At 53.8% G+C, this 25,846-nt stretch overlaps 10 protein-coding genes across 10 annotated transcripts; 6 read left to right on the top strand and 4 right to left on the bottom strand.

Moving 5' to 3' along the window:
- Positions 1-218: 218 nt before the first annotated feature.
- Positions 219-1,595, bottom strand: HER10_EVM0005115 (uncharacterized protein). The gene is made up of 2 exons (XM_035474740.1): positions 1,398-1,595; positions 219-1,308 (listed from the first exon to the last, which is right to left on the bottom strand). Exons 1-2 carry the CDS (start codon positions 1,543-1,545, stop codon positions 407-409), a joined length of 1,050 nt encoding a protein of 349 aa, XP_035329303.1. The 5' UTR covers positions 1,546-1,595; the 3' UTR covers positions 219-406.
- Positions 1,596-1,930: 335 nt separating this feature from the next.
- HER10_EVM0008165 (WD domain-containing protein) lies at positions 1,931-6,160 on the bottom strand. Its single transcript, XM_035477697.1, has 3 exons — positions 5,706-6,160; positions 2,149-5,653; positions 1,931-2,095 (listed from the first exon to the last, which is right to left on the bottom strand). The coding sequence occupies exons 1-3, from the start codon at positions 5,912-5,914 to the stop codon at positions 2,051-2,053; spliced, it is 3,759 nt and encodes a 1,252-aa protein (XP_035329705.1). The 5' UTR covers positions 5,915-6,160; the 3' UTR covers positions 1,931-2,050.
- Positions 6,161-6,802: 642 nt separating this feature from the next.
- On the top strand, positions 6,803-7,445 carry HER10_EVM0012658 (RNA recognition domain-containing protein; the record flags this gene model as incomplete). Its single annotated transcript, XM_035482049.1, has 2 exons — positions 6,803-7,123; positions 7,305-7,445. The coding sequence occupies 2 exons, from the start codon at positions 6,803-6,805 to the stop codon at positions 7,443-7,445; spliced, it is 462 nt and encodes a 153-aa protein (XP_035330234.1).
- A 262-nt stretch (positions 7,446-7,707) lies between these two features.
- Positions 7,708-8,211, bottom strand: HER10_EVM0001703 (uncharacterized protein; the record flags this gene model as incomplete). The annotated part of the gene is made up of 4 exons (XM_035471443.1): positions 7,708-7,841; positions 7,894-7,956; positions 8,072-8,087; positions 8,149-8,211. 4 exons carry the CDS (start codon positions 8,209-8,211, stop codon positions 7,708-7,710), a joined length of 276 nt encoding a protein of 91 aa, XP_035328898.1.
- Positions 8,212-8,562: 351 nt separating this feature from the next.
- Positions 8,563-9,100, top strand: HER10_EVM0012870 (cytochrome c oxidase subunit 6B; the record flags this gene model as incomplete). Its single annotated transcript, XM_035482250.1, has 4 exons — positions 8,563-8,611; positions 8,787-8,899; positions 8,953-9,016; positions 9,066-9,100. The coding sequence occupies 4 exons, from the start codon at positions 8,563-8,565 to the stop codon at positions 9,098-9,100; spliced, it is 261 nt and encodes an 86-aa protein (XP_035330255.1).
- A 349-nt stretch (positions 9,101-9,449) lies between these two features.
- Positions 9,450-10,307, bottom strand: HER10_EVM0007068 (uncharacterized protein; the record flags this gene model as incomplete). Its single annotated transcript, XM_035476634.1, has 1 exon — positions 9,450-10,307. One exon carries the CDS (start codon positions 10,305-10,307, stop codon positions 9,450-9,452), a length of 858 nt encoding a protein of 285 aa, XP_035329560.1.
- A 339-nt stretch (positions 10,308-10,646) lies between these two features.
- On the top strand, positions 10,647-11,871 carry HER10_EVM0010363 (plectin/S10 domain-containing protein). Its single transcript, XM_035479826.1, has 3 exons — positions 10,647-10,793; positions 10,864-11,282; positions 11,373-11,871. Exons 1-3 carry the CDS (start codon positions 10,755-10,757, stop codon positions 11,416-11,418), a joined length of 504 nt encoding a protein of 167 aa, XP_035329973.1. The 5' UTR covers positions 10,647-10,754; the 3' UTR covers positions 11,419-11,871.
- Positions 11,872-13,564: 1,693 nt separating this feature from the next.
- HER10_EVM0001729 (alcohol dehydrogenase GroES-like domain-containing protein) lies at positions 13,565-16,693 on the top strand. Its single transcript, XM_035471467.1, has 9 exons — positions 13,565-14,266; positions 14,382-14,485; positions 14,583-14,587; positions 14,642-14,725; positions 14,784-14,888; positions 14,954-15,157; positions 15,232-15,497; positions 15,553-15,650; positions 15,730-16,693. The coding sequence occupies exons 1-9, from the start codon at positions 14,232-14,234 to the stop codon at positions 15,885-15,887; spliced, it is 1,059 nt and encodes a 352-aa protein (XP_035328901.1). The 5' UTR covers positions 13,565-14,231; the 3' UTR covers positions 15,888-16,693.
- Positions 16,694-17,988: 1,295 nt separating this feature from the next.
- Positions 17,989-18,812, top strand: HER10_EVM0005889 (uncharacterized protein; the record flags this gene model as incomplete). Its single annotated transcript, XM_035475491.1, has 2 exons — positions 17,989-18,068; positions 18,137-18,812. 2 exons carry the CDS (start codon positions 17,989-17,991, stop codon positions 18,810-18,812), a joined length of 756 nt encoding a protein of 251 aa, XP_035329401.1.
- Positions 18,813-21,722: 2,910 nt separating this feature from the next.
- HER10_EVM0004042 (HECT-domain-containing protein) lies at positions 21,723-25,710 on the top strand. The gene is made up of 2 exons (XM_035473700.1): positions 21,723-24,548; positions 24,601-25,710. Exons 1-2 carry the CDS (start codon positions 21,896-21,898, stop codon positions 25,521-25,523), a joined length of 3,576 nt encoding a protein of 1,191 aa, XP_035329168.1. The 5' UTR covers positions 21,723-21,895; the 3' UTR covers positions 25,524-25,710.
- The last annotated feature ends 136 nt before the right edge of the window (positions 25,711-25,846 follow it).

Below are 25,846 nucleotides of genomic sequence, written 5' to 3'. Positions count from 1 at the left end.
ACTCGGTCAATCTCTCCTAGACAGCCTCGAAATTGGAGTAAGTATGCTCCTACGCAACTTCTTCTAGGCCAATTCAAAAGGATAGTTCTTTGCCCAAACCTCAATGGTATCGTCGATTAGAACGTATGCAAAATAGGCATACAAGTACGTCTTCAATGGCAAGACTAAGGCCAAAGGCCTGTAAGTGACACGCTGCACTGGGTCAAACATAGTTATTTGGGATCTGCAAACATTACTTTTCACAAAAGCACTCTGGGCTTTCAAATCTTTCGGGACCGACGGATTGCACTCTAGGTAGAAGTAGTGTATTGACCATTATCCCGGGACGCTGGTCGAACTCAGCTTCGACTGAAGTGCCCTCTACCTAGAACTTGCCCTCAACTAGTCGATCACCACGACCAGTAACTTATCCGCGAATCAACGAAGCAAGACCCAAGACAAACACACATACGAGGATATCGCTCCTCACCGTCAAAAAGATCTGTCCATACCGCAACGCAGTCTCGGCGTAAGTCTTGATGGACCCAGGCAAGAATCCCACAATGGTCCACAACATGCCCGGCGGAGGCGCCCGTCCACGCTCAATGAAGAACCTCGTCGTAAGCAACACAGCCTCGGTCGTCGCAAAAATCCAGAAGAAGATCTCGCGGCCCTTCTCCATACTGTTGACGTCTGTAACTGCCTCGTCACTGCCCGTGGGATAGTTGTAGGACAGCGCCGTGCGCTCGCGTTCAAGCTTGCTGCCGGAGAAGGTCGTTGTAAGGGCGATGTAGAGACCAAGAGAGATTGCGAAAACGGCGTGGACAATGCGCCAGATGTAGGCGGACGAAGCGGCCTTGGCTTGTTCGGGCGTTTGCATACCAGGCATACCGGGCATGCCTGGCATACCAGGGAATCCCGCGGGGAAACCACCCTGCGCACCACCGGCGCCGGGAAAGCCTGGCATTCCGCCGGGAGCGCCGCCACCGGCCATCATCTGCGAGAGCATCTTCATCAAGGGATCGTCTTCGCCGCCGGGCATGCCTCCTCCCATACCGGGACCCGCAAAAGGGTTCTGCGGGGCTCCGCCCGCGCCAGGGCCCTCGAAGCCCAGCATCATCTGTCGAAGCTGGTCCTCGTTCATGGAGTTCGGGTCGAAGGGCGGCCCAGCGGCAGCAGGACGGGGCGTCGAGGCTGGTTCGTAGTAGTGCTGGGAGATGTCGATTTCTTCGGGGTCTGCATGGTCGGCGCTCACGCTGGGCTTCGGCAGATCTGACGTGGCCGGAGCTGGGGAAGATGATGCTGAGGGAGGCGTCGATACGGGCTCATCTAGATAGGAATCGAAAATTAGCATTTGGGAAGCTCAAAACCGGCGTCTGCACTTGCGCAAGGTGTCGAGAAGGGTTCGGTCATCGTACCTCGCTGAAATCCTCCACCAAGACCAGTAATCTTGTTGAGTCTCGCGGTACCGCCAGCACGAATTTTGGCCTCGCGCTTCGCCTTTCGCAGACGAATTTGTTCAGCGGCGCGCTGGGCCGCAGCATCCTCTGGCGTTGACTCCGTCATGGTGTGGGATTTGGTTTGATGGCTGTGGGGTGATAGGTTGTCGAGATGTGACGTTTTGTGGTTGATGTTGGCTTTAGCCCGCCCTTGCTTATCTTATCTTGGCCAGGTGCCAGCTTACCCCTACCTTTAGGTAGGGAGCTCCAGTCAAGGGCCCCAAACCTCTCACCTTCAACGAAAGACATACTGGGACAGGTCTTGCTAACCAGCTACAGTTCCCGTATCAGGAACACAAGTAATTGCGCCAATATTTGCAGAAGTGTTAATATTGATGCTGACTCCATAAAATGGCTGAGTGAGCTTCTCACCATCTCAATCGAAATTTCGCTATCCAGCTTTCACTATTACAAGTCTAGATCATCACAGCATCAGTCACGGCAGACTTGCAGGCATTCAATCACAGTCTCCACATTCGATTTAAGCTCTAATGTATACGTAAAAGCGCAGTTGGCTATCATCAACATTTCATGTCCCATGACATCCCATCCCCTTAACTTCGAGATGGCACTCATGGAGTGGCCTTGCTCATGCTGATCAAACGCTTCACACCGACCTGTGATAAGATATTAGTACATAGTAAGTGAAGTGTCGTAGCAGCGAACTTACCATCCAGTTACCACATTCATCAGTCTTGTCCCGCTGGATCTCGACTTGGATCTTGTGAGCAACCTCATAATTCTTCTGCTCAATAGCTTCACCCAAAGCACAAAGTTGATCGATTGTGTCAGGCTTGACCAGCTCCTCGTTGTTCAAGTGATCAAACAACAGATTGAGGCGCTTTTGAGTGTCCTTAACTTGTGCAGCAAAGGATGAAGGCGCGCGAGAAGCTACGCGCTGCATATCCGAGCTGAGGACATCGACCAGTCGCTGGGCGTGAGCTGGAATGTGCGACCGGTCACCAGCTGGGTGTCTGGCCTTGGGCGGAGCAGCCGCCTTTGGGGGAGGGGGTGTCGGTTGAGCTCTGGCAGCAGGCGGGGGCCCGTTGGAAGGAGGAGGGCCAGTGGGCGGCCTCGAGGCTGCTGTAGGCGGGGCTCCGTACGGCGAAGCCGCGTACTGGTTTGGCGTTGTATTGGGCTGGGGCGGCGGCGCATAGGGGTTTCTCGGAGGAGGCTGGCTTCCGGGAGGTGGCATAGAGGACCCCAAGGGGGGCTGGCTTGCTTGCGGCTGGGCCGAGGGAGCGGGTGCGTAGCGGTTAGAGGGGGCAGGCCCGGATGGAGGAGGGTTGTATGGCGAGGCAGTGCGAGGCATGGTAGGTGGTGGCATGGCGCCAGGCTGAGGGGGCGGAGGAGCGTATGCGTTCGATGCCGATGATGTTGGCCTAGGCGGGGCCTGGAAAGTCTGGGGAGGCCCGGCCAGAGGAGACGTGACACGAGGCGGAGCAGGGCCCTTGGGCGGAGGAGGAGGAGGCGTTGAACCAGTGCGTCCGTACGGGCTCTGAGGCGGGGGACCCGGTTGGTTAGGTTGCTGAGAGAACGGCGAAGAAATTGGAGCGACGCTAGGAGTGGTCTTTCTTGGAGGAGGTGCTTTGGCAACCAGAGGTACATCATTCCAACTCTCCTTGGGACGGAAGGACGTAGTGGGCGTGGAGTTACGCGGCGGCGGCGGCACCGAGCCGAAGTTTGAGGGAGGTGGTCCATAACCCGAGGGGGCTTGGTAGGCCGGCTGGGCGACGGGAGGTTGGTAGCCTTGGCTCGGGGCGTAGGGCGACTGGCCGGTAGGCGTGTAACCACCGATTGCCGGGGCAGCCGGGGCATACGGGTTCGACGCAGCTGCCGGTCCGGTTGCTGCCACGAGAGCCGGCCCCGTCGGTGCGTACGGGCTAGCACCGACAGGAGTCTGAGCAGGGGCAGCGGGCTGGTAGGGCTGATAACCGGGGGTGGCCCTGGGGTTGGCCGCCGCAGGAGGCTGTCCCGGACGACGTCCGGCAGCCGGCGCCTTTGGTGCAGCCTGCGAGACAGCGGCCTTGCCTGTAGCCCGTGCCAAGCGCTCCCTCGCCAGCTGCGCCTCAGGGTACTCCTTTGGCAGCAAGTCCAGGTATTTCTGAGCAACTGCGAGTTGACCGTGGGCGGCAATGATATCGGCGTACTCCGTGTACTTCTCGTACAAAGCTGACAGCTTCCAGTCGGCAGATTGCTCCTTTCCAGAGTCCTGGAACTTTGTGACTTGACGGAAGATGGTCACCTTCTCGATGAAGTGCTGAAGTGATCGAGCGTGCACAGAGAACGTCGAATCATCGCTAGGTTCCTGCATGCCAGCCTGCTCGGCCTCCTCAAGCTCTGTGATCCAGATGGAAACGACCTTCTCGAGCTTTGACCCAACGAGGAAACAGAAAGAAGCATCCTTGCGTGAGCCGTTCTCGAGGATGCGGTCGCCAAGAGCCTCGCAGAGATCGGGGAACTCTTTGGGGTCAGAGAACGTGCAAAGAATGGCCATTGACTCCTTCCAGTTCTCGAGGTCGGCGTTGTAGACAACATCCCACAGGTTCTTGGCAATAACTGATCCGAGCAAGCGGACGTAGCTTGGGACACCGTCCTTGCTGGCCAGATAGGCACTCTGCACCTTGTCCACCAGCTCCTGCCCACCGCAGTTGGCAATGAGGAAAGCATCTGCCCAACGCTGTTCCTTGAGGGAGATCTCAGTGGCCTTTGCAAAGTTTCCAAGCATCAAAGCCTTGGTGATGGACTTCTCCACAGTGGTATCCGTGTCGGCCAGCAGGTGGAAAGGACTGTCCGTCTTGGCGCCCTTGGTTGCAGAGAGATTCGACAAGAAGTCTTCTTCGCCTTCTCCGTCGGCCTCACCCCACATGTTGTCGGTCTTCTCTGCCTCCTTCGTGTCCTCTTCCTTGTCAGCCGCAGCATCCTCAGGCTTCGCCTCTTCTTTGCCCGAGACTCCGTTGGTGATCTCTTCTTCGTTGAATCCGAGGTACTCAATAATGCGCTTCCGCGGGTTCTCGCCCGTAAGAGTTTCCATCACAAGCCAGTCCGCCTTCTCCTCCTCGGTCTTAGCCTGTTCCTTGCGGGACTCGCAGAGACCGACAATATCGCCTGACTGCAGAGACTCCTCGAACTTTTCCGTGGAGGTACCGATGGACGAGTCAACAGAGAACTGGGAGATGGAGATCTTGGTGGACTTTTGCTGGGCATTTTGCTTGAAAATGACAAGCTTTCCGCCAAAGCCAAAGGTAGCTCCCACTGGACGCTCGAACCACTTGGGGGCTTGAGTCAAAGAAAACGACGCTCCCTGAGGCTGCGTCTGAGCACTGGTAAAGAAGTCTTCACCATCGAGATTGTTGTTGGTAGCGGCCTGTGTGTTTGTAGGGTTGGTGTTCTGAAGGGTCTGGACGGTGATTTTGCCGTCAAAACCAGCAGTAGCAGAAAGATTGGGGTTGGCGGGGTTGAATCGAGTGAGGAAGGTCCAGTTTGTAACCTCAGGGAACTCTCCCAGTCTCTCTCCCGTTTGAGGGTTCCACACCAGAGTCCTGTTGTCTTTGCCGCAAGAAAGCAGCAAATCGCTGTCCTGCTGGCACCAAGACAGGGAAAGAATACCCTGCTCGTGTCCCTGAAGCGTCCTCTCGGGCGCATTGGCATTTCTGAGATCCCACAGGAAAATGACGGGAGCAGTATCGTCGTGAGTGGCGGTCAGGAGCTTCGTCGAGTTGTTGGGATCCCACGCAATGGCGCTGACGGGCTTTCTGTTGTTGTTCAGGGTCAAAGAGGCCTTCTTGGTCTTCAAATCCCAAACAGTGACAAAACCGCCAGAACCTCCGGTGGCGAGAATGTGCGCAACCTTGCGGTTCCATGCGACAACTTCCAGGTCGTCAGCGCGAGCAGCGGCGGTTCCTAGTCGGAATGGGTTCTCCACATCGTTGATGTCGTAAACGAACAATTCTCCCTTTGCGCCGGCGGTCGCAAGAATATTCGGTCGGAGTGAGTTGAACTGGAGGGACTTGATCGCACCGGTGTGCTTCGTTGTGCGGGACATGAAGGCATCCTCGGCTCCGTCGATGAGCTTCTCGGCATCCCACAAGTCAAGAGAGCCATTTTCGAGGGCACCTGCGATGATACCCCTCGGATGGTCGGAATCGGCCGGTCCCCAAGCGAGGTCATAGAATCTAAGTGTCGTGAGCCAAGATGTCTGATTGGTAGTGCGGCAGCAGAGCCTACCTCGAGTCGGTGCTGATGCTAGCTACGGGCTGCAGCTCGAGGCCTTGGTCTTGGTTGTCAAGGTTGAGGTCCCACAGCTCCAGCTTGGTCTCATCAGAAAAGTCGGCATCGACAGCTCCAGCTCTAGTGCCGGTGATCAAAAGAGGCTTCGACGGGTCGGGGGACCAGGCGAACGCCGCGGTCCTTGGGATCTCGCGGAGGCGAACCATGATTGCGAGAATCACTCAGTCCCCAGGACTGCACTCGGAGGGAGGGGGGAGACGTTGCTATAAGGGAAGTCGGCCAGTCTAAGAAAGACAAATCTAGCTGCGAATTGGCATTGGTTGACGTGACAGTGACAAGAAGATCTGGCGAGGAAAGCCGAGATTCTCTGGAGTTGAGAAAAGTAAAACCAAGCCTTATGGGAGAGGTGGCTATTAGTCGTTGAAGCGGTAGTGTCACAGTGCACGCTGGCCCTTAGGGAAATATGATGCCAGATTGCAGCCCCATCCCAAGCTCTCCCAGGCCTAAATCGCAGCCATCCATGCCCCCCTAGCACTGGACCGTGCACCTCTCAACTGGCCCAAGCAGGAAAAGTGGCATCACGTGCATCGTCATCACAGCAGGGAGAGTGGAAGGCGGAGAGCAGCGGCGGGACATGGAATTCATTACATAAGCGGCCATCTTCATGATGTATTTTCTTTCATCCGAAATTCCATACAGGCTCAATCAAGATGAGAAAGTAGAGAGCTACAGAAATAAGCCTGTAGAAGCAGGTGTCTCCAGCAGAAGATGATGAGGTAGGTTTCGAAAGTCAATGTTGGACGTGGGCATACCTCAAGGAACCTTACATCAGTGGAGGGGAAGAAGCGGGCAATTGTCGTTGGGTGTGGCTTACGTAACTGAAAGCTAAGACACCCAAAGAACCACAGCACAGCTCCAAGTAGCTGAAATCCACTTCAGCCAATAGAGACTTACAACAGCTCTTGCGCAGAAACTCCACTTAGGTACTATCAGAAAGATTCACTCAACTGTCACCCAGCCGCGCTCATTCCCGAGGTATTGCTGCGCGAGTTCACCAATTCAACCATCGCCAAACGACTAAAATCTGAGTCAAGATGACGGACGCTGCGCGCTGGAAATCGACCGTCTTCGTTGGTGGACTGGCCTCAATAGTGACGGCCGCCAACGTTCACGATGCATTCATCCCCTTTGGAGAAATCGCCGATGTATCGCTGCCAAAGAACGACAAGCCAAACTCAACAGATCCTCACCGTGGCTTCGCCTATGTTGAGTATGAAGATACGGAGGACGCGAAAGAAGCCATCGACAACATGGATCAGTCAGAATTCTTCGGGCGAGTCATCAAGGTGTCAGCCGCCAAAGTTCCCAAGAGCGCAGACGAGGGCCTGGGCAGCAAGAAGGCTGTCTGGGAACAGGTCAGTCATTCCTCGAATATATGTCTCATATACATCATATGTTCACGGTTCTCACTACTTCTTATCTCCTTATCTCATTCTTTCCTTCCTCTTAATCCTATCACCCTACCACTATGTCTCTCTTCTTACTCATATTGCTGTCTCATCGAGCTTCAAAACAACGCACTAACATCCATCATAGGAGGGATGGCTGGCAGAGCATGCTGTTGGAGAGGAGGATGGATTGGCAACAGACCAGGGCACAGCACAGATTGAGATGCGTGGGGATGACCCCATGCAAGGTTTGGAGGGGCTCGATGTCGCGGGACCACGACCAGAGTGAAGATGAGGTGATGTGGACGAAGGCGACTGAGGCCTGTTTCGAATTACATAGCGACGGCGTTCACATGGATTTACTGAGATATAAAGGGGGCACGGCTTTTCTCTAATACTCGAGGCGGAGAAGCACAATGAGAAAGGAAATGAAAGCAGCGTCTCTGGTGCCTTTTGATCTGTCTTTGTCGTAGACTTATACAAACTGATCCTCCCTAATAACACACGAGCGCCATGGTCAACCGTTCTCCCGTCGTCCTCATAACCTTCGCTTAGTGGTGCTCCTCTCCGTGGCCGGCGTCGGCGGCAGACTTGCCCTGGCGCTTGAGACGGATGGTCTTGTCGGTCATGAAGTGACGTCCGACAGAGTAGGTGGCAGCGGCCAGAGCGAAGCCAACGACGACACCTGTATGTCGTCAACAACAATTTGACGTAACCTTGAATGTCTAATGACGTACCGAGGGGGATCAGTTCGGGGGGGATCTGGCGGAGCTTGCGCAGTCTCTGGGAGACGGTGTGGCCTGGAATCAACAATATCAGCTCCTGCTAGCCATTTTGCAACACCACAGTTTATCGTCGAAATCGGTATTTGATATCGCGGGAGCCTTCAATGGCTGGGGGCGGGTGTCGACGTACCGACTTGGTCCTCGGCCTAAGGGGAAATGTAAGAATTAGCGATTGCGCTCATCCGGACCGGCGAAATTTCAACGTACGGGAACGGGGGACATCATGCGCAGAGTCGGGCGGAAAGCGCGGAGACCGAGAGTAGGACGCATTTTGGCGATTTTGTTTTTTTCTGAAGAGGGGAGATTTTTCGGTCCTGTCGGTACGGCGGGAGGGAGCGTAGTTGATCGGGATTGGATCTCAAAATGAGTGTTTAGAAGTTGGACTGGACTTCCATCGGTCTGGTCTGATGTTGGACTGGAGCTTGGCCCACCTTTCTAATGCCTGAGGCCCGATTGGCCATCTTCAGGCATCCACCCGTTCTCGCCCGTCACCACCTGATTCTCGGTGCAGAAACGACCATTCAATTACTCTCAAAGCATCAACACCGATCGCACGCCGCTGCCCACTCGACCCCATCACCAGATCCGACTCCCAGTCAATTGAACTCGCAAGCCGCCAAAATGTCCGACGATCAGGAGCTCGTTACCAAGCCCTTCAAGTTCGTTACCGGTACGCTGAAGAAATATCCCTCTCCAAATTATGGTCTGATCTTTTTTCCGAGGCTAACTGATGACCACTATAGCCGGTATGAACCCTCCGCCCGAACCACCGAAACCCGCGATAGCGTCACCTCAATTGAAAGCGGGAATGATGAGCGACGTGAATCTAACATGAGCTTGAATAGGCACCGATGCCCGCTACCCGAACATGAACCAGACCAAGCACTGCTGGCAGAACTACGTCGACTACCACAAGTGCATCAACGCCAAGGGCGAGGACTTCGCCCCTTGCCGCCAGGTCCGGACCGTCCGCGAGTTCTATTGAAATTGAAAGAAACTAACCAGTCGCAGTTCTGGCTCGGCTACCGCTCTCTGTGCCCCTCTGGCTGGTACACCCGCTGGGACGAGCAGAGAGGTCAGCACTCCGTCCGTATATCAGAAGCACGCATACTAACACATAACAGAGGCCGGCAACTTCCCCGTCAAGCTCGACGCATAAGCAAATTTGGACTCTGTTGTGAGCAGGTTAGACGGAGGAGCCGGGCGACTGTATTACTTCAAGATGGATCGAGACCTCAAATAGAGCATTGGAGGACGTGTCGTGCGATGACGCTGATGACGCTCCAGGGCGCCGAATATGATTTCGTGAAAACTATCTGTGGTGTCCGCCCATTTGATCATTTGTACAAAAACTTGAACCTTGATACCGTTCCTTTAACACCGCTGACCAGAAACTCCGTGCGCTCCCCTTTGCCGTTATAATTCTTGCGCAAGCTAAGCAGTGTGATGAACATGGTAGAAGAAGCAAAGAAGTGAAGAGGCGATGAGAAGCGATGCGACTCGTCAGCTCACTTCTTCTTGCTCTTGACTTCATCCTCATCAGAACTCATAAACTCATCGTCCTCATCGAATCCAAAGAACGTTCTCGGCTTATCCTTAGGCGCCTTGGCCGGTTCTGATGGCGGTGTTGACTCTTTCGAACTGCCACCTTCCTCATCACCCTCATCCTCACTCATTTCCTCGTCCGTCTCCTCTGATCCTGTCGATCCTTGCGAAGTACCGAGAAGGTTGTCCTTGTACTTCCCGGCTTTCATGGCAGCAAGTACCGCTTCGCGGGTTCTCTCGTTGGACTCTTCCTTGTCCTCAACCCACTTTCCGTCGAGGCGACCCTTGCTGCCGTTCTTGATCTCGTCCTCGCGTTTCTCTGCAAGCTCAACGATTTGCTCCCATCTTTCGCGACGCTTCTCCTTCTCCTTCTTCTCCATCTCTGGCTTGATGGCTAGGTACTCAGCCAGAGCCTTGGCCTCGGTGACGGTCCGCAAACGTCTACCGTCAAGGTTTCGGCTTGAGTTGTTGGCATCTCCCTGGTTGCGCTTCTTCTTTGAGGACATGCGACCACCGGCGGCTCGAAGCTGGGACCCAAAACCACCCTTGCCACCGCAAAGCGGTACTGAAAGTCGCAAAGAAACAAAGTCATCATCGATGGATGATAGAAGATCAGACACTGGTTTGGTAGACGAAGTTGACAGTTCTTTGTTAGAGACGGTCGTCAGGATAAGGCGGTTGTCTGTGGCGGGCAGTCGCTCGTCAAGCTGTTGTCGCAAGTCGCATAGGGTCGTCGTCGAGGGAACAGGCAGTACCAGTGTCGATGGTAGGCCCAACCCAGCAAAGGTGCTGACGAATACGTTGACGTTCTTGACAGCCATTTTGAAGTTGAGAATTCTTTACGTCCGTAGCCGAAGAATTTGATTTCTCGATTTGCGCCGACGCAATAGTAAATCGATGTGCAAGTGACAACGTCGAGGCGGGACGAGGACGCGAAGTGGCAGACAAATGTTCAGTGTTTGGTTATAACGATGAATTATGAGATGGGCCCGGCTTATCGCAGATACCTAACTACTGGGTGAGGCGCAGCACCCTGAGGAAGTGTGGCGGGCCCGAAGGATACATTCACTTATCGCTAGGTGTTATCTACACGTGACGGCTCTGTGTGCCATTAGAGCGCCCCACACTTCGTCCGTTCCGCGTAGGGTTGACGCCCACTAGGCTATTCTACCTTCCCACGACGAATTTCGAAACTTTTTGTTAGTTCTCGACAGCGCTCGATCAGACATCCCACTCATCGACCAGCAGCGACCACGACAACCGCCACGATGTTGATCCCCAAGGCCGACCGCAAGAAGATCCACGAGGTTAGATTTACAATTTTCAGACGTGCTGAAAAATTGGGAGGATAGCGATTGCTGACGACGAAAATTACAGTACCTCTTCCGTGAGGGTGTCCTCGTCGCGAAGAAGGACTTCAACCTCCCCAAGCACCCCGACATCGACACCAAGAACCTGTTCGTCGTCAAGGCCTGCCAGTCGCTCACCTCCCGCGGCTATGTCAAGACCCAGTTCTCGTGGCAGTACTACTACTACACCCTGACCCCCGAGGGTCTCGACTACCTCCGCGAGTGGCTTCACCTTCCCGCCGAGATTGTCCCCGCCACCCACATCAAGCAGCAGCGCTCCCACGCTCCCCCCCGCGGCATGCTCGGCGAGGGCGAGCGCGAGAGAAGACCCTTCGGCGGCCGTGGCCGTGGAGGTGACCGTGGTGACCGTGAGGGTGGCTACCGCCGCCGTGATGCTGGCGAGGGCGGCAAGGAGGGTGGTGCCCCTGGTGGATTCGAGCCCCAATTGTGAGCCTCAACCCCTCTAATGCTTTGCGCACATGTCGATGCTGCGCATAGCAAGGGTTGGAACGCCTTTTTTGCTAACACATGTTACAGCCGTGGTGGCTTTGGCCGTGGCCGTGGCGCCGCTCCCCCCTCGTAAGAGGATTCTTTCCTATCGGCTTTTACTCTCGAGACGCATTGGCAGAAACAAAAAGGCACCGACATGTACTCTAAAAAGTGGATGGCCGGAACAGTCGCGCGTCTGTTAACGTCACAGACAACGGGGGAAACATCGTGGGAGTTTGGAGGTTAGATCCTCGGAAATCGTTTGCATCAAAAGGTCATGAATTGCAGCCTGCGGCTTTGTGCCGTTTCCTCCAAACTGTGAAACGTCCTTTTGTCCTTCTTACCACGCTGTGATGAGCAAGCAGTGTCTGCCGGCTAGCACGTGGGGTGGTGCTGAAGTTGCGAGAGGCCACGTTCAAGACCCCTTCTGCATGTCGAGGGCAGGCAAAGATGAGAAAAAAGAAATGAGAACATGCGCAAAGCATTTCTCAAGTCGAGGATGGACGAGAAAGGGGTCCGTCTATGAAGGAATGTTGAGAGCCTGGGGTAAGCGCCGACGCACGTAGGATAGCTTCAGCAGGCTTCGCACGAATAACGTATGGTTCCAGACATGAATGCGCTTTACCTGTGGCGCCGCTGCCCCTTCTGTGCAAAGAAGCAATGCGCGATGTTCCCTTGCCTTAGCGAATATGCGTGATAGCCTCAAAAGTTGAACGGGATGGCTAGTTCAAGGAATCCCGAGGCGGGTAAGTAGGGTCGTTGGGAAGTGGCGGTGACTGCGTAAATCTCATGACTGCCAGGTTTCTAGACGCCGAATGGGCGAGAGCCTGTATTGTGCCCCCCGCGTAAGGTCGGAACTCAAGCACACTCTCCACACTTTTGTAAATGCTGTCTGGTTGTGCGTCTTTGTCTCAGCAAGTGAGATGCGCTGCATTGGCTCAGAAGAGACCAGGACGCCTTCCTCAACGTCTTGCCGTACCTTTGGGTGCCATTGCTTGCACCTCGTTCAGGAAGAGGGTAGGGTTCATCCCCCCTCCCCCTCACTCCTACGTACCTGACCTTCTTTCTGCACCTGTGCCAGCTTCCGGACGCGGTTACTTCGATATCCCCGAGCTGTGGGATGAGAAGGAAGAGAAGGTCCTGGGCATGAGTACTTGCCATGAAAGTCACCTCACCCAATCGATGTTTTGTCTAACCCAACCCGATCTCATCTTCACACAGCTTCACTACACCATCCGCGGTAGAAAATCTTCTAATCTCGGGAGCTGCAAGAACGTCGTCTCAACGCTAGCCGCGCGAGCAGAGACGGACATCTCATCATGCCCCAGCACCTTGTGGTGCAGAAGAATAATCAGAGACACGATTAAGCTATGAGCCACCAAACGCAAATCAAGCCCAACCTCAGGGTGACAGAGACTCAGAATCATGTCAGAGCATCCAACGACCCATTCTATTATCTTCGCACCAACCCGGTACGTAAGTCAACTGCATGTGGAGGCAGCGTCTCCACGCCAAGGGCTGGCGCTACAAGGCCAGCAAACCGGGGAACAACCGGCGAGGGGGGGCACTTCAAGGATAGCGCGTGGAGAGAGAATCGCGGGCGCGGATACGTATCAGCAAGAACCTGGGCGCCGGGCAAAGTCGAGACGAGCACCTAGACTACGGTAAGTTCATGTCATGTGCCATGGGGTGTTACCACGCTCCCACTCTCCTTGGCCCGGCTTTGGGGATGTTTTGTTGAGGTAGTGTGCCAGGGGAAGAGTGCCGGATGTGCAAGATAAGCACTGCGGCGGTGTCCAAGTGGACCTCCTGACGGGAAAGAAGAGAAGAGATGGTGTTGTTGATGGTGGAAGTGGTGTTGTCACTTTCTGGTTTACACACTTACATTTCGAGACCAGGACTGCTTGCACGCTCCCCACTCTCCAATTTGGATGCAGCTCGCTAGCTCTCGCTTCTCTGAGTGGCTCGATGATAGTGTCTCGACCCTGTTCAATGGGATGAGCTAGACAGCTGGACTGCCTGGCGGTTGTTGGAAGCTCGTTCGTAGACGTGTTGCCATAACCTTGCCCCCCTCACTTCGATTCTTCTCCCTGCTTTTCGATTGCACCCAGAGCCTGTAACTCTCGACTTTCCCGCGCTTGGAAGTCTGGTTGCTGGTGGCAGCCCTGCCCTGCGTGATGACGCCAGGTTTGCAGCAATAACTCCGCTGAAAGTCTGGGGGCGGGGCAATTTTTGGACGCACAGGGGGGGTTTATACTTTGCTCAGCTCTGTGGTCTGCCAACAGCTCCGGTCTTTCTCAGGTGCTTTTCATCCTCACCGATCAATGTTTGGCCAGACCAGGCTGGGGTCTCTCTCGAGGCGTGGGATGCCGTCTCGTGTATGTACCGTCATTTGTTGGCCGAGTGGCGCGTCGATGTAGTCGAGGATGCGTCTGCGGACGCGGGATGCAGCTACCTACGCCAACATGCCGGATGGCACCGCACAAATGGAGAGGTACATGAGCTCGGTGTAGCCATCGAAGCTCGCCGATTTGAGCGTACAATGCAAGTCCAAGGGAGGGTTTAGATGTAAGTACCCTGACCTCAGACACGCCAGCCAACAACGCATTGGACCCTAGTCCCATCTCCATCCCAAGATGCGCCCATTCCCCGCGCTGCTCGAAGGAGGCCTTATATAAAGCTACCCATTCCACCTCCGGGAGCTTCACATCGAAGCACCAAATCAAGCTTCCCCTCACTTCACTTGTCCTCCAGTGAGTCTCTAGTGTACGTTGTTAGCTTCCGTCGTTGTTCTGCCACCCCCTGTAATAGGCTGAGCTTCACTTATACTGTCGACATTCGCTAACTGAGCATCAAGCTACGATAGCACACCTACCACCCTCGAGCACAAGTCAAAAACTTTTCAACATGTCGAACCTTCCCAAGCAGATGAAGGCTCTCCGGTATGGCTCCCCTCTGTCGAACATGAAGGATCATCGGGTCAGCGTGGCAGTTCACGCAACTTTGGTCGCTGGACCATCTACCCCTCCATTGGCGCTAAGCTGACCCCTCATTCAGCTACGAGAAGCCCGAGGATTGGTCAATTGTCCAAGTTCCTCTTCCAGAGCTTCGGGAGAATGATGTTCTGGTCAAAGTTAGAGCTTGCGGTGTTTGTGGTACTGGTGAGTGAACCGTCGTCTCTCGTGTACCATTGCATACGCTGTGCAAGTCAAGGGTGATCTTTTGCATTGATCTGTACGACTAACCTGGACGCCACAGACTTGGTAAAACCTCCCGAACCTCACGGCCTCCAGTCAACATAACTAACATCTTCATAGCACATTCACGAGGGAGAGTTCATTGCAAAGTTCCCCTTGATCCCTGGCCATGAGACTGTTGGTGTCGTTGCCGCCGTTGGACCTGTAAGCAAGGCTATTGTCCACAACTTCTGACGGGATGGCTGCTAACATGAAAGCACAGAAAGTCAAGGACTTCAAGGTTGGCGACCGTGTTGCTGCCGACAACAGTGAACTTTGCAATGAGTGCTTCTACTGCCGACGTGGAGAGCTTTTGCTCTGCGAGCACGTATGCCCGACCCACTTTCCCACTTATACGGACGGATGTTGAAATAACACTTTTTTTGTTTGCAGTTCGAGGCTCACGGTGTCACAATGAACGGTGGTTTCGCCGAGTACTGCGCGTACCCTGCCGGCAAGGTCTTCAAGATCCACAACCTTAACGATGTCGATGCCACTCTTCTCGAACCCGCCTCCTGTGCCTGCCACGGTCTGGACAAGATCCGGCCCCGCCTCGGATCAAGCGTCCTCATGTTCGGCGCCGGCCCCACCGGTCTCGTGAGTACACTTCGGCCGGGATATTGCACCCTGCACCCTGTGCACCAATGGCTGATCGATTTAACACGATATAGATGCTTGCTCAACTCATGCGCCACAACGGTGGTTGCAATGTCACCATCGCGGCCCCTCAAGGTCTGAAGATGGACCTCGCTCGCAGCTTGGATGCTGCCGACAACTACATTGAGCTGTCCCGCTCCGACCCCCAGGTTCAGTTCACCCAGCTCCAGAAGGACCACCCGTACGGCTTTGACGTCGTCGTTGAGGCTACCGGTTCCGTCAAGATTCTGGAGGATGCCATCAACTACGTCCGCCGCGGTGGCAAGCTTGTCGTCTACGGGTAAGGTATTAAAGCGCCGGTTTAGCGTACCTGGTTGCTGATGTGTCAAAAATAGTGTCTACAGCAGCTCTGCCCGTGTATCATGGCCCCCCTCCAAAATTTTCGGTGACGAGATCACGATTCTCGGCTCCTTTTCCGAGACCTACATGTTCCGTACGTATCAATCTTCGAAGAACTCTGCACCTGCTGCCCGAGTAGGCACTCTAGCCCAGTCATACTAACACTCGCGCAGCCGCCACCATTGACTACCTTGACTCGGGCAAGGTCAAGACCAAGGGTATCGTCAACAAGACGTTCAAGCTCGAGCAGTTTGGCGAGGCTCTCGAGTCCATCAAGAACAAGAGCGCCATCAAGGCCGCGATTGTTTTCGATGACGCTACTGGAGTGTAAGGGCTCTCTGTGCCGCAACGCAAGCATGACAGAACAGACTGGTTTCTCTCTCCCTTTTGTCACTCTCTCTCCCCAAGTATGAAGTTGCCTTTGACTGTTCGTTGTTGTTTAAAAACAAAAAAGTGTCTGCTTGGCTCATCTCATTTCGTTACTTAGACAAGCATCGGATCGGAGTCAGAAGCTGGTGGGACGGCTGTAGGGCAAGACGGTGGTTGGCGAATGGTGAACTTGCAAAAAAAAAAAAAGTGGTCGGCGGCGCAGAAGAGGTGTTGCTTGAATGATTGATGACTTTGATGACGACTTTGGGATCCGGTGGTTGAGGGATTGGTTGAGGTTAGCGTATCGCGGCTCGGCGGTTGCGGAGTTTTGAAAGGGGAGTGAATCCGAGAAACCAAAAACGAAAAAGAAGAATGGCACCCTCGATGGGTTTGAGGGACAGAGAGAAGCTTGCTCTTGTTCTGTTAGTCTTGTTCCTTACCCAGTTTTCCGGCTCGACAATGAAAGAGCGATGAATCACCACGAGTTTCCGTTCGATTCCAGACCTGAGTCCGGAAACGTATTCGTGTGCCTTGGACTGGAATGTTTTGGTTTACGCAGGCCCAAATCATTTCTTCTCATCTCGATTTCCCGAGCAAGACCTATCTTACCAAAGATGATCTACGCAGTGTTTACTCCGCATCATTCATCCGGCGCACATGGGACCGAAGCCTATTCCCGTTTCTTCTCGTTCGTAACCTCGCTGCCTCTCCGCACTTCCTTCACATTAGCTGGGCAAATTCATCACCCTCCCCCTCCCCCGCCCTCGCGATACAACCACATCCTTACTAAAAAGAGGGTTGAGTTTACGACTGCCGGGGAACGCATCGCCAATCAGTAAACATCCCGCACCTTCTTCTCGTTCACCTCCACACCAGACGTCCCTCGGTGAAAAGGCTAGAGCACATGCCAAACTTCACCTTCTTTCTTCCCAACGTTGCGTACCGGGATTGATGCTTTCACCCACGCCCCGCATTAGCAGCTTCAAGCATTAATCTGCAAAACGTGTTTTAACCCTCTTGGCTGACTCTTTTCCCCCCAACGTAAACATTTCGAGTCAGCCTCCGGGGAGGTATCAGCGAGGTGGGCAGTGTTTACAGCGCCCTCTTTACCCACTTAGGTTTGAGTAGCTTTCCGGAACGTGACAAAAAAAGGGACCTGGCTGGCAGATGTTGCGCCGCTGACACATGCAGGTCGGGAAAGAATAAAGTCAAGTATGCGAGAGAGAATGAGAGAGAGCTGAGGCTGAGACTGAGACTCTATGTGCCGCCAGCTCGGCACGGGTCTTTTGAGTTGAAGGTGGGGGGGGGATAGAAGGGCAGGTAAGCGCTCAATGCTTCCCGAAACGGGACGTCCAAGCGAAATGGAAACCAAATAAGAAGCATTCACTCGCATTGCGGGATCCGCCGTCGAAAAGAGCTGTGCGAATGCGGGTGCGGGTGCGTTGCGTTGTGTGCGTGAGCTGGCTCCTGCTCCTGAGCTGTGATGAAAACCCTCGCACTCCATTGGTGTTTCACCGCACAGGGAATTGCCGTTTTGAGGAGGGGGCAGGACTCCAGGCAGAGGAGGATCGGTAGGTTGATCGATCTGTCATACACGCAGGGGTATTATCCGAAGTGTTGGGCTCACCGAATAGCAACCATTCTTCGTCTGATGGACTGGCCGTTCTAAACCCCCTTGAGGCCTTGTCAAGTTTTGGACGGGGTGTGGCAGGGTAGCAAGCTATGCGAAGAGCTATGCGAACTGTGTTGTGGCGGTGGGTTCTGTTGGAGACGAGACTCAGGTTCCGAGGCAGTTGTGGCAGCTCAATAGCACATGGCATGGCAGCTCAAGCTGCATGTGTTCGTTCTGACGACAGTGAGGCCGTATCTGGGTTGTGATGACCAGGATATTGGACGAGATGGCGAGCGTGTATAAAACCCAATGCTCCTCACCTTGTTTTCCCTACCAACTCTTCAATCAACTTCAACTGCAATAATCAAATCTCACTTACAACGAAATCCAAACCAGCGTACTGAACGTCACCACTCCTCTAGCGCTTCCACAAATCAGCACACTAGCCAAAATGGACGCCATTACCCAGGCCATTCTCAACCGCTCCAAGTTGGAGGTGGAGCACATCAAGATCTCGCAGCCCACGGCTGAGTAAGTCATTCCTGCGCATGCATTTGGTGGCATTCTGTGGCATAATCTGACTGCTGTGCGAATTACAGTACCTTTGTCATGGGAATCGTGAGCAGGGTCACAGGCACCGGACCTATGGGCGCGACAATGGCACCGATGACCGTCGACATGATGTTCAACGGCGGCTGCTTTGGCAAGCTGGATCTTCCCGAAGTCAAGACCAAGTCTGGTGGTACGGAGGTTGTCGTCAAGGACCAGCTCATCAAGATCCTCGACCGCAACGCCTTCATGGCGTTCGTCAAAGCCATCATGTGCGACGAGAGCTTGGTGTTGCGACTCGACAATGGCGACTGCACAATCAAGGCGCTCGGCCTGTCGGCCAAGGTCAAATACGCAAAGGATGTGCCCATCGTTGGCATGGGCGGCCCCAAGATCGCGCAGGTCAACTCTGCGGAGCGTGGCGGTGGTTTCGTCAACACCATGAAGGTGTACAACCCCAGTCCGTTGGAGATTAACCACGGCATCAGCAAGTTCGAGCTCCGAAGCGAAAGCGGCGAGGTGCTGGCAGAGCTGGAGGGTGACCTAACAATCGTGAAGGGCGAATTCGAGAGCACATTGCAGGGCACGCTTAAGAAGGGCGCCAAGGTATCAGACAAGGCAAGAATGGTTGGCACCGGAACAAAGGAGGCCAACTGGTGCAACGATACGATCCAGTTTATCAACTGCCAATTCTCGGTATCGCCGCAATTTGCGCAGATGCTGTAGATGTATAGAGCGAAGCGATAACCAGGTAGCTGTCCATACGTTATGACGAATGAGAATATGACAATGTTCGCAAACACCCACAAATTTCCTGTGTATGATGCATTGATCTGGAGTCGTCAGCAGAGAGACGATAAGCGAGCGACATATGACCAATAGTAATCACACCATGTCTCAAGGTTGCTGACAGTTTTGCAGCTTGCATACTATTAGTTGATAGATTGACGGCTAGAAGCAGAACAAAATACTCTCCTGGCTCTTGCTGTCTTCTCATTCAGGTTCCCTTCACTGGTCCCGTCCGTAGGCAATTGATCCATGCCATTGGCCAGGAGAACAACGGGTCAGGTCTAAGGAACAGCTTTCGAAGAGGACAAACGACCACGGCTACAGGCACCGGCCAATGCTGCGTTGCGCTTGATCGATCGCGGGTCCGAATGCGCAGACATTGGTTGTAAGATAGCCCGCGAGGACGGACAAGACAAGAATTGACGTCACGGCGGCGGTCAGGTCCGGAGCTTGAAGCTTCCTCCGAGTGGAGCTTGGGGGATCCCGGTTGTTCGGGCATGGACAGCGAGGTTGAAGAGTCGGATTTGAGGGAATGTCATGGATGCACCGAGATGCTGAAACGGCCGAGGCGGTGTGCTGTGCCAGCTTTCATCTGCTGAAGCTGCGTGGTGAAGGTCGAGGGTAATGTCAGGTTGAGGATGCAAGTGTGCAACAGCAAAGGTCCGGAGCAAAGATCCAATGGGCAGGAGCCTGTCATTGACGAAACGGGGATCCGCGATTACTTCCTTCCCCCACATTCGAAGTTAAGGTCGCCGGGCTTGGCGCTGGATGGCACCGACGGGACTCGGAAGGAAACGACCTGGGTGGATTGGGACCTGCCCTGGGGACTTACCTCAGGCAGGTACCTTACCACGCGGTTGCCAGAAAAAGCGGCACGTATACAAGCAGCTTAAAGCATCAGCACAGCAAAACCAGGTTTAAAATAGTAAGTTTAAATATTTTAAAAGCACTAAAAATATATAAAAATATTACAAATTTCTCAATATTTATCATAAAGGCTACAGATTAAAGTTGAATTAGGGAAGAATTTATGAATTAGGACGGAGAAAGTAGTTAGCTACCTAAGTGTGCCATTTATTCTGACAACCGCGTGCTTACCTACTTTACCTACCTAGGTAGGTACGGAGTGAAATACAGGAAGGAACAAACCATCCGTCTCCCGAAGTTCCCCCCGCCGGGTGCCGGTCTCGGGGAAGTGCGACCTTGGACCGCTAGCTGCAGCGTGAGTGGTGTGCTAAGGCAGGGCAATAGCGGGAAGGCATGCATGCTGGAGACTGGAGTGTTCCCCCTGCAGGGATTCTCACAGCCGCGGTCGGCTTGGTTTTGTTTGGTTTGGCGGCTTGGGTTACACTGGAGTCTGGAGCTGAGTGCTGACCCGGCAAAAAGGCCCCCCTGCTTCAGGCACTCAGCCCAGGACCCTTAAAATACGCCTCTGTTATCCATCCCTCAATAAAGAAACATTTGGACCAGGGGTTGTCATTAGGAAATTGCAACATTTCATATCACTCCACAGCTGTCCAGGCTGATGATTCTGTTACCTTATGTTAGATTGACAGCGTGGCTGATCATGTTTGACGTTTCTGGGACCTTAATTACAGCAGGCTCTTTAGGAGTTCATGCATCAAGGTACCTTGCCTTAGGTTCGTACTGATATGTAGTACAATAATTAGACATGGAAGCCGGCCACCTTCATCTTCTGACACAAGTACATACCTACCTGCAAGTCAGGTAAGGAGCAGTGAACCGTGTATCAGAGTATAACTGTAGACTTTTTGTTTTTCTCTAGAAGGTCACTATTCGGGATCAATGTCAGGGAGAGATACAAATCTGTGGGAAACTTGAAAGGGCACTCAGTCAGCCACGCGGCGCTTCACCAGGGATCAACAGTTTAATCACTTCTGGTGTACTAATATGTTTGCCCTGACATACGCAGCCTGCTGATTCGCTCTCGGCTCCATGTGCTCCCAGCGTCGACTGTCGAATACGAGACCTGACAAGATTGAGATGAGAGAACATGGAACCTGGCATAATTATTAAGGGAATGTCTTGGTTCGGGACACTGCTGCCGTTACATTGTTCAATTTTCATTCCCTCCTTGACCCTCGGCCGAGCTCGAGTCGAGTCGCGTCCCAGCATTCAATCTCTCAGTCTCTCTTTCTGCGGCCTGTGGCCAAGATGGATTTCTAGAGGAACGCACAGCGCGGCGCTCAGTTCAAAGACCATCACCTCCGAATGCCCTTTACATGTCCGTCCCGTCGTCTGATACCTCTTCTCATGTATGTGTGTATGTGCGTGTGCTCGGCGCAAATTGTTGGCTGGGACACTAAAGACGGTCAATTGCACTACCTCCAGCCGGACTCAAGCACACCAAGCTCCCAAGTACCGTAGCTGACCTATTGACACCATAACAAAAACAATGAAGCCGTTGTCACTTTCACTTAGTCCACACTTAATCTATGGTATCGAGGTTCCCAGCTGTTGGGCCCTCCGCCTTGTCGGTGTTGCTCTAGCTCTATGGCCTCTTGTTATGTTCGTACTGCAGTCTTCTACAGCTAGAACCTATCACAACAGCATAATCCCAGCATGGGTGCGTCGGACACTTCCTCTTTGCGCGCCTTATTATTACCACCTGCATCGTGAAGCCTGTCCTCTCCTGCAGCAAGTGTCATGCCGTGTCCTGTCTCGTCCCTTTGACTTACATCCACACTTGTTGGACGAGACACGCCTTCAACTTAATTCAAAGTGCAGGCTCTCCCCTCCCTCCCTCCCACTTCCAGCCGCACCTTACTTTCCCACCCCCCTCGTCCTCCATCGTCTCACTTTTACTTCAACTACCTTCCCTGGGCGCGTGGCAGAAACCATTTCGAAAGAGAGAAAGAGAGAAAGGACAGACCGTGAGGAAAAACTAACCTTGCCTTCTTGTACATCCTCATTTCTCCATGCCGATTTGCTGCTTGCAGACCAAGCTGGCCAGGTGCCCTTGCTGTTGTCGCAGAGTTTAGACGGCATCGCTCGCAAACATGGCTCCTTGGTCGTCGCAACGTCATGCTCCACCTCCTCGCCCTCCTACTCTCCGTCAAACTTCCGCCGACCTTGTCTCCCGAATACACAGCCCCTCGCACACTGCACCACCTGGCCAGCTGGGACGACTGCCCGACAGCTATGTGATTTTGGATAACTCCCACCTCCATGCCGACTCGAGCTCTTCCGAATCCGATTTCCACCCAAGACGCCCGCGCCGTCCGACACATTCCCGCTCCATGAGCCACCCATTCCCTTCGCTATTCTCCAGCAAGAAGAAGCGCCCCGACACCTCCCATGACACCGATTCCGAAGACGATGCGCCCGTCATGACGAAGCCGCCCGGCAACAACAACACTACACACAAGAGGGGAGGCACCAGTGGTGGTAGCAGGGACTTTGCGACTGGCAATTGCATGACCTGCGGCTCTCTCGTGCGCTGGCCACGCGAGCTGAAGGTCTTCAAATGCACAGTCTGTGTCACCATCAATGACATCCACCCGGACCAGCTACCGGCCAGATCCAATAGCGGCCCCAAATGGCTACAGCGCCCGTCCCAAGAATCGACGTCGCCTCAGAAACAGACCACACGCCCGGCAGAACGATACGAGACCAGGCCCATTTCACTCGACCAGACCAAGAGACTGATCCGGCAATCCATCCATGCACATCTAGCGAGGGCGATTAGGAGGTCCTCGAGCTCAGAGGATGAGCATCGCGAGGTCGTCGCCGAGAGGCACGCAACCCCAAGTCCGTTTCGGGAACAGAGTGAACGGCCTTGCACCTCGAGAACGAAAGGAGGTCCACAGCACAGGCGGGAGAGAAGCCAAGGTAATGGCTCTGGCTACCTCTTCCCGGAGCAGCCTACGCTCCGCCAAAATCCCAACTTGCATCCGCTGCGCCTGCCCCCGACAGCCCGGTCATTTTCGTCTTCTTACCCCGAGAGGCCCACCATGCGCCAGCTCACGGCAGACGCCAGTGCTCCGCGGCCGGCGGGCCCCAGGTTCCTTGATGCCGATGATCCAAAGAGGATATTCAGGCCGCTGGAAGACTACATTACCACCTGCTTCAGTTCATTTCACTGTGTCAACTCTTCGTTTCTCTCTCGTCGGCCTGTCGTAGCCACTCGCTCAGGGAGTGAGTCGGCATCACGGCGGCCGCCAATCCCCAGGCCCGAGCCCAAATACGCAGAGCAACATTCCGAATCGCCTGTATGTGATCTCGATCCTAAGCTTCTGTTGCTCGGTGACTTCGCCGAGAACGGGACGTGGTGGACTGGGAACCAAAGTCAGGGAGGGACACGCCACAAGCGATCGGCTTCACAGCGGATGGAGGATGCCCCTTCTTTCATCACGTCTCGCTCGCCGCAGGTGGAATGGAATCAAGTTACGGAGTGGTACAGATCGGTGATCAATGCTGCTGAATCCTGGATGTCCATTTATGAGGAGATGACCCGAGATTCAGAGGCAGACCCTCTATCAGCAACAGAGCTCCGGGCCATCGAGTCCCAATTACTCTTCGGCCAAGACCACACCCACAGGATCCTATTGAAAGCCATCGAAACACTACTCAAGCGTCCTGGGCGGCCGATGACTGATCCAGAAGACCTGAGATATCTTCTCATCATCTTGGAGAACCCGCTGCTTTACGGAGAGTCGAATGCCTTCCAAGGCCGAGGAAACAATGACAGACGTCCATCGCTGAAACGCGACGAGATTATTAGGGAAGACAGATCGACCCTGAAAACCGGTCCCGTATCTGGTCAACATTCCGTCATTATCAAGCGAATCTTGGGCTTGATTTCGAATTCATCGACTTCATGCCAAAACCACTTAACTACTTGGTTCGCGCGGTATTCTGAGGCTAGATTCATCAAGATCACGGACCTTGCCGCTGGGTTCCTAACTTACAGACTCATTCGCCAGAATGAGAAGAAACACGAGGTCAGAGTTGACATAACAGCCGGGCTGATTCCGAACATGAGTGCCGGTCATTCAGCAGCCTCGCTGCACGCAGCGCTAGGAACGCAGCGTAGCTCCTCAAAACAACAGAAGGAGCAACAGAAAAAGATGGTATATAATGAAGACTGGCAAATCCGGGCCGCCGCCAGGGTTCTCTCTCTAGTATTTGCGGCAAATAATATGACGCACATTCGGCGACCGGATCAGACGGGAAACATGAGTAGCAGTACTCACAGAGGAGGTATACAGGCACATGGACAAATCATCCCTACAAGTGACTTCTACAACACCATGATTGACTACACCGACTTGGTAGCCGAGTTCGAAGCATGGGAATCGAAGAGGGGAAAGTTCTCGTTCTGTCAGTATCCATTTTTGCTGAGCATGTGGGCCAAGTCCCAGATCCTGGAGCACGACGCACGAAGACAACAAATGACCAAGGCACGGGACGCCTTCTTCGACAGCATTATGACAAGGAGAAACGTTACGCAATTCTTGGTGCTTGATGTTCGAAGAGAGTGCCTGGTTGACGACAGTTTGAAGGCTGTGAGCGAAGTCATTGGAAGTGGGAGCGAAGACATCAAGAAGGGGTTACGCATCGTTTTCAAAGGCGAGGAGGGGCTCGACGCAGGTGGCTTGAAGAAAGAATGGTTTCTTCTCCTCGTGCGTGAGGTGTTCAACCCCGAGCATGGTACGTATCGGTCTGCGTGAGGTCTGAGTCTGTTTCTAACACCACATTATAGGCATGTTCATCTACGACGAGGACTCTCAATTCTGCTACTTCAACCCCAACGCCTTCGAGACTTCTGACCAATTCTTCCTGGTTGGCGTTGTAATGGGTTTGGCCATATACAACTCCACCATTCTCGACGTGGCGCTGCCGCCTTTTGCCTTCCGGAAGCTTCTTGCTTCCGCCCCTAGCTCATCGTCAGGTTCATCTGCCCATCCTCGGCCAACCATGAACTACACGCTAGAAGACCTGTCAGAGTATCGCCCGCGTTTAGCGAGTGGCCTCAAACAGCTTCTTGAGTTTGACGGTGACGTTGAGACGACTTTCCAGCTGGACTTTGTTGTGGACATTGAGAAGTACGGAACTGTGATGCAGGTCCCACTGTGTCCGGGAGGAGAGAGGAAGCCGGTCACGAATGCAAACAGAGCAGAGTACGTCACATTATACGTCAGGTACCTACTCGAAACGGCGGTTGCCCGGCAGTTTGAGCCCTTCAAACGTGGGTTTTACACTGTGTGTGGCGGCAACGCGCTGTCGCTGTTTCGACCCGAGGAGATTGAACTGCTTGTTCGAGGCTCAGATACGGCACTCGACGTGGACGCCCTGAGGGGCGTGGCTGAGTACGACAACTGGGGTTCGAAGAACCCTGATGGGGTAGAGCCAGTCATAGGATGGTTCTGGGATGCCTTCAAGAATGCAACTGCTGATGAGCAGAGGAAGCTTCTCTCCTTCATCACCGGTACCGACAGAGTGCCGGCAATGGGTGCTGCTCTTCTCCCAATCAAGATTACATGTCTAGGCGATGATGAGAACAGGTATCCCATCGCTCGAACATGCTTCAACATGCTGGCCCTGCGCCGTTATGGGTCGAGGGAGAGACTGGAGCACATGTTATGGACCGCCGTGCACGAGAGCGAAGGCTTTGGTTTGAAATAAGCGCATCATGTGTCAAATGAGCTACAGGGAGCATCGATATCGAAGTTTACAGAAAGACAAACCGCAGCCCTGCAAAGGGTAGCAGCATGCATCTAGATGGTATGGCTGGCAGATTCACAATGACCTTTAGCTTGTTGGTCTTTCTTGGGCGGTAGGCGGCGTCAAGGTTTTGGATGAACATGGGCACAAGTCCATGGGTAGTTTTAATGGAAAGGATTTCATTCGGTTTCCAACCACAATTCATCATTCTGTGTCTCTTGAACTAGCCTTTGTGATCTTGACCAGGACTTGGTCCAGTAGCCCAGCAAGCCAGTAGACTGGTC

Source organism: Colletotrichum scovillei (genome assembly GCF_011075155.1).
Source record: "Colletotrichum scovillei strain TJNH1 chromosome Unknown Contig00009, whole genome shotgun sequence".
Lineage (NCBI taxonomy): Eukaryota > Fungi > Ascomycota > Sordariomycetes > Glomerellales > Glomerellaceae > Colletotrichum > Colletotrichum scovillei.
This window is presented reverse-complemented; position numbering and strand designations above follow the sequence as displayed.